The 17,386-nt window shown below is 41.1% G+C and overlaps 1 protein-coding gene across 2 annotated transcripts in view; it reads left to right on the top strand.

Annotated features, from left to right (window-relative positions):
• Window positions 1-5,801: 5,801 nt before the first annotated feature.
• The window catches only part of nfkb1 (nuclear factor of kappa light polypeptide gene enhancer in B-cells 1), a 28,192-nt gene continuing 16,607 nt past the window's right edge, over window positions 5,802-17,386 (top strand). The window contains exons 1-5 of one of the 2 annotated variants that reach the window (XM_085417610.1): window positions 5,802-6,096; window positions 9,688-9,734; window positions 11,147-11,222; window positions 13,534-13,574; window positions 14,183-14,281. In XM_085417610.1, coding sequence (XP_085273736.1) covers window positions 9,696-9,734; window positions 11,147-11,222; window positions 13,534-13,574; window positions 14,183-14,281 — 255 coding nt within the window. In that variant the 5' untranslated portion in view covers window positions 5,802-6,096; window positions 9,688-9,695. Of the gene's footprint in view, window positions 6,097-9,687; window positions 9,735-11,146; window positions 11,238-13,533; window positions 13,575-14,182; window positions 14,282-17,386 lie in introns of both variants that reach the window. The other variant, XM_085417601.1, reaches the window with a different exon arrangement.

The raw sequence follows: 17,386 nt of genomic DNA, 5'->3' as shown, positions 1-17,386 counted from the left end.
AAATTGATGATAAATATGTTTAATTCTGCTGATGGGCAGAAGAATGTCTCGCACATGTTTTGTTTTGAGTAAAGAGTTATGGAATAGCATTGGACCAAACCACTGTGAGGCCATGGGGGGGGGGTTACAGTTACAGCGAAGCATTGAGAACAATGGGAGTGACTATCTGGATGTGACGACACTTTTGAGAAGGGCCTGGTCCCCACCGCCCCCTTCGGCCACACCCTGTCTCCTTTAAAAACAGTTCATCGGCATTGTTTCACCTGTTTGGTCTTAAAGAAGGTCCCAGCTGAAAGGCATGCAGAGATTTTGGGTCACTTTCTCACAAGCCTTCATTCATTTTTGCCACACTGTAATTCGCACCGTGCCATACGAGTCTTTCTGTTGTGTCAAACCTCGCCGCTTTGACTTTCTGCTTCTCTGCATCCGCCGTGCCTCCGTTGTAGTGTCCAAAGTATCAGACACCAGGCCGAGTTCGGCGTGGCCTTCGCGCCTCGACGCCCTGAGTGCGCTGATGTTTAACGTGTGTGTTTCCTGCTGGTGCAGTGGTGTGTTCACTTCTGAGCTGATGTGCCTCCAGTTTTCTGTTGCTGTAATTCTCTCTGAATAGATGATTTGTCTATTTTTGCAGACAGAAGCTGTTTTTTTAAGTTTTAACTGTAAATTATAAATTGCACTAATTGTTTTACAGATGCTCTTAGATGTGACGTTCAGGTTATTATGAATGTTGTCATAACTAAAGCTAATTGTCTAGCATATATATATATATATATATATATATATATATATATATATATATATATATATATATATATATATATATATATATATATATACATACGAGTTTAAATTATGTGTCTAATTGTAATAAACTAAAGACCGACTAAGAACTAAGCTTTGGTGGTTTGTCTGGTATTTGAAGAAGAAAACTGTGAATAAGAACCTGCTGATTTTGTTCCACAGAGTTCACACTTTAAAGATTAATAATAATAATACTTTTTATTTAAAAATAGCGCCTTTCAAAGCACCCAAGGACACTGTACAACAGATAAAAACACAGAAACTGGAAATATACACAATAATAAGAATAACAGATAAAGTTAGAGCATACAGAGGTTTAAACATAAGCAATTTTAAACAGATGAGTTTTGAGGATGGACTTAAAAAGAGGGAATGAACTAATATTTCTGAGGTCGGGGGGTAAGGAATTCCAAAGTCGAGGGGCAGAGCAACTAAAAGCCCTGCCCCCCCATTGTAATCAGACGAGCGGAAGGAATAGAGAGAGAAAGAGAAGATGAAGATCTGAGGCACCGGGATGGGAAGTTCATCTGTACTAAATCGGAGAGGTATGGTGGAGAGAGAGAATGAATAGCCTTAAATGTATAGAGGATTATTTTAAAATGGATGCGAAATTTAACCGGGAGCCAGTGAAGCCGCTTCAGGATTGGGGAGATGTGGTGGGTAGAGGAAGTCCTAGTAAAAATACGGGCAGCAGAGTTCTGGACACGTTGGAGCTTGTTAATAGATTTTTGTGTAAGGCCAAATAATAGTGAGTTACAGTAGTCAATTCGAGAGATAACAAGATTATGGACGAGAATGGCAGTGGCATGAGGAGTAATAACACAACAGAAGACCATTTGTGATTCTCCAGGCACAGGTAAATATGAAAATCAGGGAAATTAACATTTTAAAATATCTTTGAATTTTGAGATATTTTGAGCAGAACCAGGCTCAGGGAGAAGGAAGCCAAGGAAGGAAAGGAAGGTCTATTAACACATAGTGAGTGAAGAAGAAGCACTCAATGCATCATGGGAATCCCCAGCAACCTACACCTATTGCACCATAATTAAGGGAGGATTCAGGGTCACCTGACCCAGCCCTAACTATATGCTTTAGCAAAAAGAAAAGTTTGAAGCCTAATCTTAAAAGTAGAGATAGTGTCTGTCTCCTGAATCCAAACTGAATATTTGAATCCTGTAAATCTGCATCTAAACCCATGAATATTCAGTTTCACATTCCATTAAATGGTTTTATGTCTGTTTCTTATATAATGCTCCATTCTCGTCTGATGGAGCATTCTAGTCGAGCTAGAAAAGCACGTGATCATTTAATCATTATAAAGAGTAAATGTGACGATTAGCATTAGCATTCATTTTGTAAATCAATTTTTGCTTTTTCATGTCACCATCCACCTTTGAAATAAGAGGCCACGCCTCTAATAATGCAAACTTTAAACCTTAATAAAACAAACATTCCACCTCATACAGGTGTTAAGAAGGCAGAAATTATCTACAGACCCCAAAACAGTTTATGTATCAAGCTGTAAACGTGTTTATTTCTGCTGTAAATTTGAAGATTTTTAACATGGGAGTCTATGGGGACTGACTCACTGCCGGAGCCTCTGCTGGACATTAAAGGAACTGCAGCTTTTTTCTGTTTCTTTTTGTTGTTTTTTTTACTTTTGGCGCTCTAGTTTTGGCTTCATTAGTTGACGCCTGTATTTCATGTGTGCTGGTGTCAGAGCGGCAACTGTGGTGATGCTTTGCCTGACCAGCAGGGGGCAGGTGGCGAACAACTCATCAAAGATGGCCTGCGAGGGAAACGATTGCTCACTCTGCACTTCTACTTCTCACCCCACATTATGAAGATTTTAATAACAAGCCAAGCATGAAATCAGCACCACAGTTCATGAAAACAGTGCAAGTATATTAACACGAGTAAGCTGCGGTCGTTTCGCTTGTGTACTAATACACGATGTTTAAAAGTTGGAAAAGATCTCCTGTAAGAGTATTTATACTAATACACGTGCACTCCAATTTATGTAAAACTAAATGTAGGAATGACAATATCTTTGTTTATTTGTACTTATGCATTCTATACTATAAGTCATACTTTATACTATACTTTATACCTTGTTCTATATTGGTCATTAGTCATATTTTGATAGATTTGTGTAACTTTACTTAAATAGAAAGTATACTTTGAGTACTTCTAGAATGTGGTATTGCTCATACACGTGAACCTTTTGTAAAATTACCAGTTTCAGTATATTTCTACACTGAATGTGTTATTGCTAATACTAGTAGGTATTGTTACCCTGTAATAGAGTATTCCTTCACAGTATCATTACAAATCTACATTGATAGTTTTTTTATTTAAATAAAACTTCAAAAGCATGATTTATAACAGAATTATAATTATATATATTATAACTACGATTTTAAAAGTCTTACTTAACACTTTTTTCAGAATAAGGTGTTACCAGTACTGTGGTAAATTTGTATACTTTAAATGCACAGCAAAGCTTGTGTTCATGAGTGTGATGAGACAAAGTTCTTCTAGAGGAAAGTCCCTGTACTCTGTCTCTTTTTAGGAACACCTCTGGGCACTTGTTTGATTTATTTTGAAGCGTTTTTTAACCTGATTTGAATTTCTTTGGTCTCTGGAACATCAAACTTAGAACAACTCAGAGATTTTGCCCCTAGATACGTTTTTTTTTTCCGCCCTCAAAGTTATACTTTTACCATCTTTGCCACAGAATTCTCTCTAAAGTCTTATTACTAATATGTGTTTAAAAATATATGTTTATATGCTTATCTGTGTTTCTTCACTGTGGTACTTTTAATTTGTTACCATTTGCTACTGTGCTTGTACACTTTACCTGTTTCTTTGAATTTTTTACACCTGCTGTGGTTTTGTTCATTTGTACCTGAGTATTTATGGTGTCATTACTAATACTTTGGCCATTTTTGTACTTTAATAGGAGGGTTTTTACCTGTAATGAAGTAGTTTTAGTAATAAACACACTGCTTTTACCTTTTTCTTTTTTTTTTTAAAGACGAGCTAAAACCGAACTTTAATTTTTTCTATACTTACGAAAACTATTGGATGGATATTTTTTATTTATTTTTTTTGATGGACTTTTCAAAGTCCAGCCATCTCGGCAATACCTGTGGGCACCTATTTGGGAAGTTATCTCGAAGTGTTATATAAGTTTATATTTATTGTCTCTGGGAAAGAAAAACACAGAAATAAAATTCAGATTTTGCCTAAAACCACATTTTAAAAAGCTTTCTTTCTCCCCTGTAAGTTACTTTTCTGCCATCTCTGCTTTTACAGAATTCTTTTTTATACATATATATCTGGTAATGCTAATATGTCCCTATAGGGTTTCTGTACTCCTACTTGCACTTCACACTGAGGTACTTCTTACGCAGTAGAAATGAGCTTCATTCAAGGGGTGCCAGGACTCTCTCAGAGCCTGCAGAGCTCAGTCTTTCGTAGGAGAGAGGAGGCCCTACTCCACCATATCAACTGCTAGCAAACCATCTGAGGAGGGAAAGCAGAGCTCCACTAAAATGGTGTATAGTGGAGGTGGGGTCCTGCTGACTTCAACTAAGGATACAGTCTGGTGGTGGGAGCCAGCCTTCGAGGATCTGCTCAATCCCACTGACATGTCTTCCGTAGAGGAAGCAAATTTGGTGACGAGGGGAACGGCTCGTCCATCACTGGACCAGTTCTTTATCCTCGAAGATACTTGAGGGCGTTTGTCCAACCGGTCTACATGTGCTTTGTGGACTTGGACAAATCATTCGACCATGTCCTTGCAGGAGTCAGAGCTGTATGGCCCGTTTTTATGAACCATTCTGTTCCTGTATGAGCCACGTACAACCACATTGCTGGTAATAAGTCGGACTCCCCCTGAGCGGGTGTTGTCACAGATTCAGTTCATAGTTTTTATGGACAGAAGTGAAACACGACAAATGAGAATCGGCACCTCCAAGTCCAAGAGCATGGTTCTCAGCAGGAAAAGGGTGGAGTGCCCATTCTGGGTTAGAGACCCAAGTGGAGAACTTTAAGTGCCTCAAGGTGTTGTTCACAAGTGAGAGGAGGGTGGAGCGGGAGATGTCTGTGATGTGGACTCTGGTTTGTACTGGTTTGTCATGCAAAAGAGAGATCTGAGTGTAATGCCCATTTACGTTCTTACTTTCACCTGTGGTCACAATCTCTGTGTAGTGACTGGAAGAATGAGATGGGAGAAATGGGGCTTTCTCCAAATGCTGGCTGGGCTCTCCCTTAGAGATTAGGAGTTCAGCCATTTTGAAGGGACTCAGAGTAGAGCCAGCTCAGGTGATTCAGGTATCTGATTCTGAGGCCCTGGGATAGGTCCAGGACACACTGGTGAGATTATGTCTCTCGGCTTACCTGGTAACGGCTCGGCGTTCCCTCGGATGAGCGATAGGTGACTACAGAGGGAGGTCTGGGCTTCTCTGCTCAGACTGCTGCCCCTGGTATTTTCTTGTACCTTTCCTTAAGTACAGCATTTATAACTAAAGACGATCTAGACGGAAGTCCCTGCTCATAGTTGCCGAATCAGCTCGAAGAATGAAATAAATTAATTTCAATTCCAATTATTTCTGAGATGTAAAACTTAAAAAAAAATGTTTTTACTGTTATTATTGTTGTTATTACAAAAGATCCCTTGAAGTTATACTTGTACCACCGTCTGTCCTGTAGCAAAACCTTTCTCATGTGTCTCAAGGCTAATCCGTCTGTATGGAGTTGGAGTACTTTTGTAATGTATTACTGTGGTATTTCTAATGCAGGACTGAATTATTACTAACCTATGTGTGTAACTTGAGCTGTTACTGTGTATTTCAACGCGTTTTGCTTTGTCTGGGCTCAGTTCCTCTTTTGAGGTGAAACAGGAGGACTCGGTTTCTGATTCATATTCTTCAGACTGTGTTTTCTTCTCGAAGTGAGACCTCGTGGTTTTCCCCGCTCTCTGCCTCATTTGGACGTCACAGGGAATTTCCAGTGGGGAAGGAAATCAAGTCAACTTTATTTCAACTGACAATCGTCAGTCAGTGTCACCTGCGGGACTGCTGTCGCTCCCTCTGGATTATAATCGCACTCGGATTAAAATTGTTCATTAAAGTTGTTAAAGTGTAATGACGCGCCCGTCTCGCGTCATGACGTACTCCGGGTAAAGTGGATGGATCGGTAGCTCAGCATGGCGCAGTGATGTGCACAAGTGAAGCGAACTGAGGAGGACTGTCACTCAAAGGGAACTCTTCACCTGACCGACCGAAACAGGTAACAGCCTGGTTAACTAACCAGCTAACTAAACTAACCAGCCAGCTGCACGTTTCCATTCATAATCACAACTTCAGCGGGACCCGTTACAACTCTTTGGCAGCTGGCTTTGTTTTGCTGCTTACTTCCTCATTAGCCAGGTAACTGTTAGGACCCCGGGCCAAACTCCATGTTAAAAACGGTAAGCTTTTATTTTCTGTAATGTCAGTAGCCTCGGGAATATTTCACGTCACCGTTAAAGTGCATTACGTGTTTGTAACACCCACCAGCTAATTCGGCCACGATTAATCAAAAATCAAAATCTCGGCTTAGTGAAAGTTTGAACTTTAATCCAACTTTTAATCTCGTTTAACTCGCTCTGGTCTTTGGTAGCCAAAGGGCAGAATGGTTAAACTGACAAAATAATTAAAACGACATTTTTATTTACACCGAACTGCTGTGTGGATTTTAGACTTGCCGAATACATGACTGGGGTCGGCTGATTCTGGTATCTATTCATTTATATCGCAATGTTCAGTGTACCGAAGTGAAGAGCGAAGGACGGTGTAACTGGCAGATTTTAATACGAAGTTTTGTGTTACGCTCTCCGCATACGGAACCTACGAGGCTAGCTCCCGGGCAGCCAGGACAGGCAGCGGTTAGCGAGGACGGGGCTCGCTTTGACTTGAAGCCCGAGATTAGACCCGAGCTGCACTGAGGTCGGTGCTGTGGAAGCGCCGGCCAACAGCCTGCCTGCTTTAACTTTAGCCACATGAACAACAACAACAACAACAACCCGGAGGAGCTAATTAGCTGTTAGCCGCAGAGCTAACGTAGATCACACAGGCACGCTCGTGAGAACGAGGACGAGCGATGCTGCTGACAGGTAACAAGTGTCAGCGATCAATAATCAATAATTATTATCGGGTTTAAACGACTGTGTATTACAAACTGTGTATCACCGAAGGTTAAATATATATTTATATATATAATAAACAAAGAGTGAATTCCGAGAACAGAAAACTCAGTTCACAAGGTATAAAATTAATAAACTGACAATAAAAAACGACAACAGCCAAAAAACATTTAATAAGATGGCCAAAAAAGAGGCAAATTTATGAAAGACCTGCAGATTCACGAGAAAAATGTGCACTTCGCAAATCCAATTTTTGAGGAAAAGGATAAAAATTGATAAATATAAGGAGAAAACCCAGGTAAACTCACGAGAAACACGTGCACAAGCGCAAGAAAGCAAAAATGAGGAAACCTTCAAAGGTGCTCAAATTTCAATAATCGTTGAGGAAGTTAGTTGCTGGAGACACCTGGCCTACTTCTGCAGGTTAGTTCTGGAGGTCTCACAGTGTGATGAACTGAGATGGAAGTGTTTCCCTCCATAGTCACCTTTTTAGAAGTCAGCAGGTAAATTTCTCAACGGGACTAAAGCCCGAGTGTTTACTGCCGTCATGTCAACTGTTTACATTTAGTTTTTTGCCTGCATGTTTCACAGCTTGCTCAGCAAAGTTTGAATTAACAACCTTAATACATATTCCTCATTCTAATGCAATAAGGAATTTCTCCATGTTTTTCTTTTCTGCTTCTTTTTCTTCTTCTTTTTTGGTACAAGAATTTCCAAATTCCCTGAAATACTCTAATACATAGGTGTCAAACTCTGGCCCGCGGGCCAAATTTGGCCCACAGCCTAATTACATTTGGCCCGCGAAGCCATACCAAATTACTATCAGAGCTGGCCTACTGGTATTATACAGCTAATATATATATTGTTTAGTATTAAGCTTTGCTTGTTCCATATTCAGTTTTTTAGCAAAATGTGTTTGAGTCCATAAGAAAAGATTCATTCTTATATCTGGAGGAATAAATATAATTCAATAAATATTAATGTTAGCCCGCGACTTTGTTCCAGTTTTGAATTTTGGCCCACTGTGTATTTGAGTTTGACACCCCTGCTCTAATACAAGACCAAAGCCGTCTTACCAGCTTAAATACTATGATATTAGCTCTTTATTACTCCTTATAAAGGACTTATCAAAGCCTTATTTAGCATGACTGAAACAGCAAACAAAAAAGTGGCAGTGGTGTGTCCCCCATTGTGAAGTGAGGTGCAGTTTCTAACAGATTCACTGGTAGTTTGACGCTCATTAATCCACACAGCTCCAAAATAATGATAACAGCCACTGAGTTCCAGTTAAAAATAACAACTGCATGCTTGTTTAAGCATCTAAAAACTGTCAGGTGAAACCTGTGCAGCAGGTTTATACCTCCCACCACCAAACCAGCCCCCCCCCCCAGCTCCTGTCCAACAGCATGCCTTCAAAGACCATTTACTGTGTGATCGGGCTGTTGTGTGGTTTCTGGGCTGCAGTGAAAGCAGCTTAGGTGTTAAGTGAAGGAGGAAGTGACATACAAGCGAAATGGCCTTCACTCTAATATCGGTCGAAAGACTGCATTAAGACACACAAAAAGGCAACTTTTATAAAGGCCTCTAGGTCAGGCCTCTCTTAGTCAGGGGTGGGCAACTCCACGCCTCAAGGGCCGGTGTCCTGCAGGTTTTAGATCTCACATTGGGTCAACTTACCTGAATCAAATGATTAGTTCATCACCAGGCCTCTGGAGAACTTCAAGACATGCTGAGGAGGTAATTTAGCAATTTAATTCAGCTGTGTTGGTTTAAGACACATCTGCCCACCCCTGCTCTTAAGTGGTCAGGTATAAAATGCAGTTTTTAAGAACCAGTTCGTTTACCATTTACAGGCCTATATGCATCATGAAAAGGGATGCACCAGTTCAACTTTCAACGCCATTCATCGGTACGCTAACATCAGGTTGAGCCTTAATGTTGCTTCTCTAACTTTCTAAAATAAAATATACCAAAAAAGAAAAGAAAAGAAAAATGCTTTTACAAATGTATTCTGTATTTGAGCTGAGTGTGAGAGTCTTTACTGCTGGTACTCCTCCTGTCCCTGCTCTCAGTCTCGCTGTGGGTGCACCTCCTCACACACGGAGTGGAGCACACAGAGAAACAGGAGAAGAGAAATAGTATTATAATGCCACTGTTCTGTCACTGCAAGTGCACAAAGGCTTCCCAACATGTGGGAAAACGTAACGAGAGAGAGGATGGAAAAAGCTGTCGGCAGTTTCTGGTTAAATTAAAAACTTTAGCAAATGTTCAAAGTGACTGCTGACCTCTAAAAAGGCCTTTAACCCTCAAATAAACGGTCAGTAAAGTTGCTTTCAGTCAATTTTCTGTTGCTAAAATAAGAGATTAACCATTAATTGTTGCAGTTCTGCAGTTGATCATTTTTAATGGTCGCTTTGAAAAAAGAAAGTTGTGAATGAAGTAGTTGTAACAGAAAGTAGAGTATTTAGAGAGTAAGTCACTTTACTCATATAGAATTCTAATTCAAGGTGAAGACGGTTGTTTAGAGGAGTGCAAATAAAAAGCCTCAGTTATAATTAAACGTGTTGTGATGAGCAGAAAACATAAAAATAAGAAGAATGAACAGAGCACTTTTGTCATTCTGGTCTCTTACTCATAATAATAATCGCTGATGTCACTCCGTGGGTTTAACTGACGTGTTGCTCCACCTTTTGCAGACGCCACCATGGCCGGAGACGACCACTACCTACACACTCCCAACCAGGTAAACTCACCTGGGCTCAGCCTCCATGTTTTTTTATAATGTCCAGCTTATAGTCTCATTTACTAATTTTAAGTCGTGTTTGACCCAATATGATGATGATTTGGTAAATTATGCTCCTTTTGTAGTCAGAAAGGGAGACAAAGCAAGGGCTGTTTTAGGATGTCATTGACAAGATGATGACGAAAAAAGCAGCAGGTTCCAAAAACATGACTTTAATAACCAGTGGGAGATGTCACAGTTTCTGCAGGCTGACAAATAACAGCCCATATTTCTGCTCTGAAGGAGACAATCTCCCCCCTTTTTAAACCCTTTGAAATACTTGGATCTACACCAGTATCAAGGTATCACAACCTTTTTAGAAAAGCCGTATTAAAGTGGGAAGTGCTCACATGTGTGCATGTAAATGAGACAGTATCAATATCGATCCTCAACATTAGGAAACTGTGCTGCTATTTTTGTTCCTTGTTCCTCGTGAACGGAGCCATAAAAAAGGCTCTTTGAGTCACTTCTGTCCAACATCATGCAGATTATTGAAGAACGTGATTGGCCAGCAGCTTTGTTGTTTGATTACCTGTGCTGATCATCGAGTCTAGTGCACTAATACTTTCTATTGCTGTGTTAGACACAAATGTAATGTGATTACAGTAACTCATTTCTTTGGAACATTTTCCACACAGCACTTTTCAGTTGTTCTTTAGCTTTTTTTGATCATTACTGTTTCTGTGGTTCTCCTCTGATCTTCTTCTGATCTTTTCCTTCCTGGTTGTCAACTTCAACTCCTTCCTCCTCTCCAGCTTCATCTTCCTTGTATTTCTTGGTCTCTGTATAGCTCTTATTGATTATATTCTTCATCTGCGTGATCTTCTTCTCGATGTTCGTCTACATCGTCACCCTCTTCTTGTTATTTCCTATTCTTCTTTTTCTTCTTGGCCTTAATCTTCTTGAACAGCTTCATCTTCTACTTGTCGGTCTTTGTCTTCCTCGTGGTCTTATACCTGTTCTTCCTTGTCTTGATCTGTCTCTTCTTCTTGATTTGCTTGTATATTCCTGATCTATGTCAGTGCTTTCTTTTCCTTCTTTGTCTTCTTCTTCTCGTCCTTCTTATTGATCTTCCTCCTTGGTCGTGGTTCCTTTGTGGCACCGGTTCATGCAGTCTCTTTGAACAGACCATGCTGGGGTATCTCTTCTGCTTGAACCCTGAGAAGCACTGATGTGGGGCTCTGATCCGAGCTGCTGTAAATAACTGTCCTGTTCTCGTTAATGGACTGTTGTTTCTTTGGTATAACATGAATTATTGCAGTTAACATCACTCAAGCTGCACACATGTGAAGAACAAGAACTAAATAATAATAATGTCTTCCTGTGTTTATTTAAGTCTAAAGTCAGACTTCGTGTTTTTGTCTTTACTGCAGATGTTTGATAACATCATGATAGACCCGTCATGGGAGTTTCCACATTTTGCGATGCCTCAGACGTCTCTGCGGACAGGTGAGAGTCCTGCAGGTGTGTCCCACACCATCAGCTTTATCTTTAAAATGGGTGTCTTTGGGTTTCAGACTGCTGGTCCAACAATAAGACGTCATGTAGTACTTTCCTGTTGGCTTGATTTGACCTCTGTACTTTCAGAGTTTATTTACTTTGAATGTGTTGTGTTGTTTTTATCTGGATTTCCCCTTTGTTTCTGAACAATAGTATAATTTCTGAAGAAAAAAAAGAGCAGCCATGGGTGGCATTAATCATCTCTTAAACTTGTCATTTTGAGATGACGGCTTAATCTTCGTGCATAAAAATACCACACTGTCACGCAACCATCACGCCTGTCTCTCCTGCCGTCCCCACAAAAGCTGTCAGGCCTTTTGTTTTCAGACGGTTTCCTTTGGTCTCACTCACTCCGCCATCCTGAGGTTATTACTGTGTGGTTAGCATGAAATAAAAAACACGCAGGTGGAGATAAAGTATCTGCTGCCCCATTTGTGTAATTGTGTTGAGCTCATACTTTACATACTCGAGCCTGATTGAAAAGCAGTTTAGTTCTTTTCCTGTTGCAGTGTTTGCTTCCTGACACTCGTCGTTTGGTTGACTGTGGTCGTTATATCCACGCGTATCATTGTTGTTTAGGTAATACTCAAAATTTAAAGGGACCCACTAAGACTTATGTCACTGGTATTCCCTGTAAAAAAAAACTATTTACCAAAAAACCCCCAACAATAAATTTCATGTGTGATTTGGTTTAAAGTTCCAGGAAAAGTCAGACAAATGGACTTTGACTTGGACTGTTACGTCAGACAATGAGAGCTTTATATGGACCGTTACGGCATGAATGAAGCCTTTGTTCAGACAGAAGCTGAAGGCTCTATAACATGTGTGAAAGAAACATTAAAACCACACACAGGTTGAACAGATGCCGCTGGGGAGGAAAAACTTCCGAAACTCCACTTTCTTTTTGCAAAAGTGAATTTCTGTTGAGGGGGAAAAAATGAAGGTAAAGTGAAAGAGGAGTTTCATGACGTGTCCTCTGTGGTGGCTGTGGGACGGCAGCTCAGCTCTCACTTCCCTTTAATATCAACACATCGTTTCTCTGAGTAGAGACAGAGGTGTAGCTCGCATGGGGAAACTGGCTCCTCTTTACATTTACATGTGGCTACAGTGGTACGCAGAAAGTGGCGATTACAGCATTTCTTCTTTTAACATGTGGAAAAATACAACCGGTCTCTCCTGCACATATGGATGGTAGAGGAAACGCAACAAGGGCGACATTTCACAGTTCATATTTCATGTGAGACAACATTTCACCGACATTAAACAGAATCTCACATGACGGGAAACCTGACATGAAACACAAAATGTCGCAAAAGACATTAAACATAACGTGACATTTTAGAAAATGTGTCATCAAACAAAACTGAATGAAAGATGACATAAATCTCAACGTTTTAGAAAATCGATATTGCGCAAGATGCCCGCGTTACGAGTTTTACAAACGACAATTCAGGAAAGGATCACCGCAAAAGACATTTCAGGTGGCACGAAATTTCAATCGAAGCGCAGACACTCGAAACACTGTCGCGTACAGATTTCTTGAAAGCCGTTTTACAGGATGTTGATAGCAAATGAGACGAGATTTCAGGGAAGATGTTTTACATTCTCCTACTTATCAGATGCATATTTTAAGAAAAACTGATGACATTTCAAAAAACACAACAGAAAAAAACATAAAACATTTCTGAAAAGAGAGTTTAGAAAAAAATGAGACGCCACTACAGGCGATGACCTCACACAAAACATTTCTTATTGCACATCAAAAAAGTTTGAGGTTAAAAAGGAGCTCAAACTGAAATGTTGGTTAAACACTCTTTACGGTCTACTTATCAGTAATAATGACATAGTTGTAATAATTCTTAAACCGTGGAAACCTCAAACCGTGGAAGGGAGTTCCCCTCACTGTGACACAGTGCTGCTCACAGGAGATTGTTGGGGTTCTCCCTCTAATATTGATGGTCTGCAGCTCAAAGGGTCTTATCACTGAAACTGAATAGGATTGGTTAGAGCACTGCTGGTCAGCAGATGGTTGTCAAACCAGAGACCAGACCCAGGGTGAGGGGTGACAGATACCCCAGGGAAACTTTGTGTAGAGAAAAGCGTAGCTCGGTCTTTATTTCATGTGTAAGATATCTCAGTTCTCTGACACCTCTAAATGTCTCGATTGTCTGAAACCCCAAAACGAATTTTCAAAGAAACAAATCAGCTGTATGAGAAGGTGTTTGAATCTGAGTCTGAATCTGAGTCTTTGTGGTTTCAGTGGACGGACCGTTCCTGCAGATCGTGGAGCAGCCCAAACAGGTAACACTCACCTGTCCCGTCTTATCAGAGACGACTGACCGCTGGGTTTAGTTTATTTTTAAATTGGTTTTATTTAGAATTAAAAAAGGGAATTGACTTAGTACAGGATGTTTGGCTGTTTAAGTCACACCTGTAACTACTGCTGTTTTCTTTTCCTGTCTTTTGTTGCTGATGGTCACGCTGACTGTAACGGCACTCTGACCGTGTTCTGATGTCACTTCCTTTAATGCAGCGGTCCTCAACCCCTGGGCCGGTACTGGTCCATGAGTCGTTTGGTACCGGGCCGCCAGAGTTGAGGCTCATTGTCGGACATAAACCGGTCCATGGCACAAAAAAAGGTTGGGGACCGCTGCTTTAATGGACAGTAAAACACAGTTAGGCCGTAAGTTGTGCAGCAAAGTGGAGCAAAGACTGAGGGGGGGGTCAATAACAGGGTCCCCCCTGAGTCATTAAAGAGTCAGTCATTAAAGTGAAGGATGTTAAGGTGTTAAAAGGTCCTGCGTTGAACTTACAGGTGTTATGTTTAACACTGACGGAAGAAATACATTTAACGCTCATAAGACCTATTTTAGTGACCATCTGTGCACTGTTGTCTTTTTTTTTTACAGCGCGGCTTCAGGTTCAGGTACGGCTGCGAGGGGCCGTCTCACGGCGGTCTGCCGGGGGCCACCAGCGAGAAGAACAGGAAGACCTACCCCACCGTCAAGGTAACGCTTCCTGTCTGCGCTTGTTCTCCAGGTGTCGGACGTGCAAATGTAAACCTCGTCCTGCGCACTCGCTACAGTCAGCTGACTCACCTGCAGAGCGCAGCGTTTAAACTTTCTTCCAGTTTGTTGGTCCAGGAAGTGTTTGAAGCACACAGAGTGAGCACTAAAATCAGATTGTGGTTCACTTCTGTCTGCAGCGGCAAGAGGAAATAAAACAGTTTCCTGCAGAGACTTTAATACTGCTGAGGCATCGGGCCGACTGTTTCTGTCGTTTTGCTGATTGAAGTTGTCAAACTGACTAAACCTGTTTTGAGCTGAAGCTGAAATATGAAAGTAATGCCGTAGTGCGATTGAAGCTCTGGGAAATGATTGTTTATATCAGTTTCATCGCAGTGATTGTTCAGTGAGAGTAACACAGAGCTCCTTTAACTACAGTTATTAATAACACACGCAGCCATTAAATGAGTTATTCATCACACTGTTTCTGCTTTCACAAGCTAACACAGAGTAAGACCAGCGATGAGACCCAGTCCTGCTCTGCTGTCTGTGCTGTATACCCGAGCATCAGTATAATGACACCGAGCTCACCTGGATGTTTGGAGGCCGAGCGGTCCCTCTGTGAACTGACTGTCCTGCTGATGTTGAAGCTCACTGTTTGTTGAGACGAGCCTTATTGGATCAAACCAGCTCCCTTTTGGTTAATTTTGGCTGACGTTATCTTGCCAGTTGAAGTTTTTAGTTGTAGGAAAACAAAATCAAAGCTAGTTTTAAGGTCATGATTATACGTGACGCGGACTTGAGTCCATAAATTTCATCATCAGACGTTGATGACGAGCATCCGTGTGGATGTCCACATGCTCGCCTGTTTTTTCTTTTTTTACCGCACAGACTCACAGAATTTACATAACAGTGCACCAACTACACGTGTCCCAGGCGGCAGACTTCAAGCAGCCTTCACAGGAGTATAACAGGACTGACTGCTTGGCTGTCGGGTCTCCAGCTGTCGGTGTTTGTGTCCGTCGGCCAGCTTAATGTGGCCTTAACCTCTTCAACTGAAAAACCAAACTACACTGGACACACTGAGGCCATAAAGGCCTGTGTTCACTTACAGGCGTGTGACACCATCATACAGCTTAAAGCAAGGGTGTCAAACTTATGGCCCATGGGCCAGAGTCACCCCACTGCAGACGGCTTTGGGAAATGTGAAGGAGGTCATAGATTTGACTTTGAACTGTGTTTCAGATGAAAACCTCCTTCGGGACCATCGAAGTAACAAAGTAACAGAGTAATACAGAGTAAACAGTTAAATATCAGGTACTCTTCTATCTACTGCAGAAATTCCTTTGCTTTATTGTGATTTCACATGTTCAAGAGAGAAATGGGTCTATAATAATTAATATATACATTCTTATCTTTACCTTAATAGTGTGAAACAGGCTTCGCAATGACTGAGGGAGAGATCCTAGTTTAAAGCAGTCAGTGTGGGTTGGACTAAGCTGTGCAGACAGTAATGTAAAGACGTGTTTGTAAAATTCCAAAAGGAAACATTTCCGATCGGAGCATTTTCCAGATCAAAGCTTTGGCTGAGGACACTTCCAGCTGATACATGGGTTCATGCAACCCTGTTTTAAGTTTTGGTGGAATTTCAGGAATGTTAAGTTTGGCTAGAAAGTCATTAATTGTGTTGCAGTTAGTTTGTGATCCTGAGGTGTAGAGCTCTGAGTAAAAGTTCTTTAATACATCGCCAAAAGTTGGTTCTGTTCATCTGGACATCCAGATGAACAGAACCGACTTTTGGCGATTTACTTACCCGGATGATTGAGCATGCATCAGGATGTCCCTGAATACATGATTCACTTTTTCATGAGCTGTGAAAGAATACTTGGCCCTAGATACCTTAAGAAGACTTGGCAGTTATCTATCAGGTTTGTCGCCGTTCAGTTGAGTATGTTGTTTGTAGGTCAAGCCTCGTTTTGAGTTCAACATGCTTTTTAAAAATTGTCTGTTTAACCTGTTGCATTAACATATTTTGTTCATGAGCGGCTTGTTTTTGCTGAATAGGTAGTAATTTGGCCTTAAAGGCATCCCATACAACAAGGCTGGAAGTCTCTGGGGAGGAGTTAGTAGCAAAGCAAAAGCCTATCTCATCTTCTGTCATTAAACAGAAGGGTTGAGTTGAAATCCCGTTGTAGGTGGGTGTGAAATAACTACACAGCGATTGGCACAGGAGTGGACCTGCTGCAGGCATTAAGTGTCAGTGATAGCGTAAACGATTCTCCAATACGTGTGGTACACGTGTGAGAGGTCTCTCTCGAGAGCTGAATCAAATGATTAGTTCATCACCAGGCCTCTGGAGAACTTCAAGAAGTGTTGAGGAGGTAATTTAGCCATTTAAATAAGCTCTGGTGGATCAAGGACGCATCTAAAACCTGCAGGACACCAGAACTGGGTCTAACCAACAATTAAAATCATCCCCCGGGATGAGAGAGTACTTATTTAAGGCAGGTTTGAAGAGAGTCTCGTCATCTCGTCATTCGGAGCATAAACATTTACTAGAGCGACCAAAGTGTTGCACAATTTCCCACTGACTATAACAACTGTGCAGATTTGTGTGCGACAACAACCCGGGCCTCAAAGGGAATATTCTCGACGATCATATCGTGCTTTAGCCTGGAAACGTGAGTGGAAGCACTGGCACCTCCACCGTGGGAGGACACGTCCAGTATTTTTACTTTTCAATTTTTAATGAATATTTACTGCATACCTAGGATGTTTGTGGATTCCTGGGGATGACTAAAGTATCTACTTAATCTGTCTAATGTAATCTGAATAGTGTTTGTTTTTTCTTGTATGACGATTCAGTGTGTGGTTAGACGTTTTCATGCTGACATGAAGGGGCGTTTCACGGGTCTGCCCTACTTAAGGTCAAAGTGGGCAGCATGTGGTCCACGATGTGAAACGAGTCTGACGTCCGTGTCTTAAAGGGTTGCATTAACTTGTAACGAGTTTAAAATCACAAAAATGTTGTGTTATGAATGTGTCGTAACAATATCATAGACTCAAACCTCTCTTGGGAGTCGTCTTAAGGATCCTGTGATTTAGATA

This window comes from Rhamphochromis longiceps, linkage group LG2, assembly GCF_057381845.1.
Source record: "Rhamphochromis longiceps isolate RC_006_pf linkage group LG2, R_longiceps_female_GT1.1, whole genome shotgun sequence".
Lineage (NCBI taxonomy): Eukaryota > Metazoa > Chordata > Actinopteri > Cichliformes > Cichlidae > Rhamphochromis > Rhamphochromis longiceps.
Note: the sequence above shows the minus strand (reverse complement) of the source record. Positions and strands in the feature narration are given on the sequence as shown.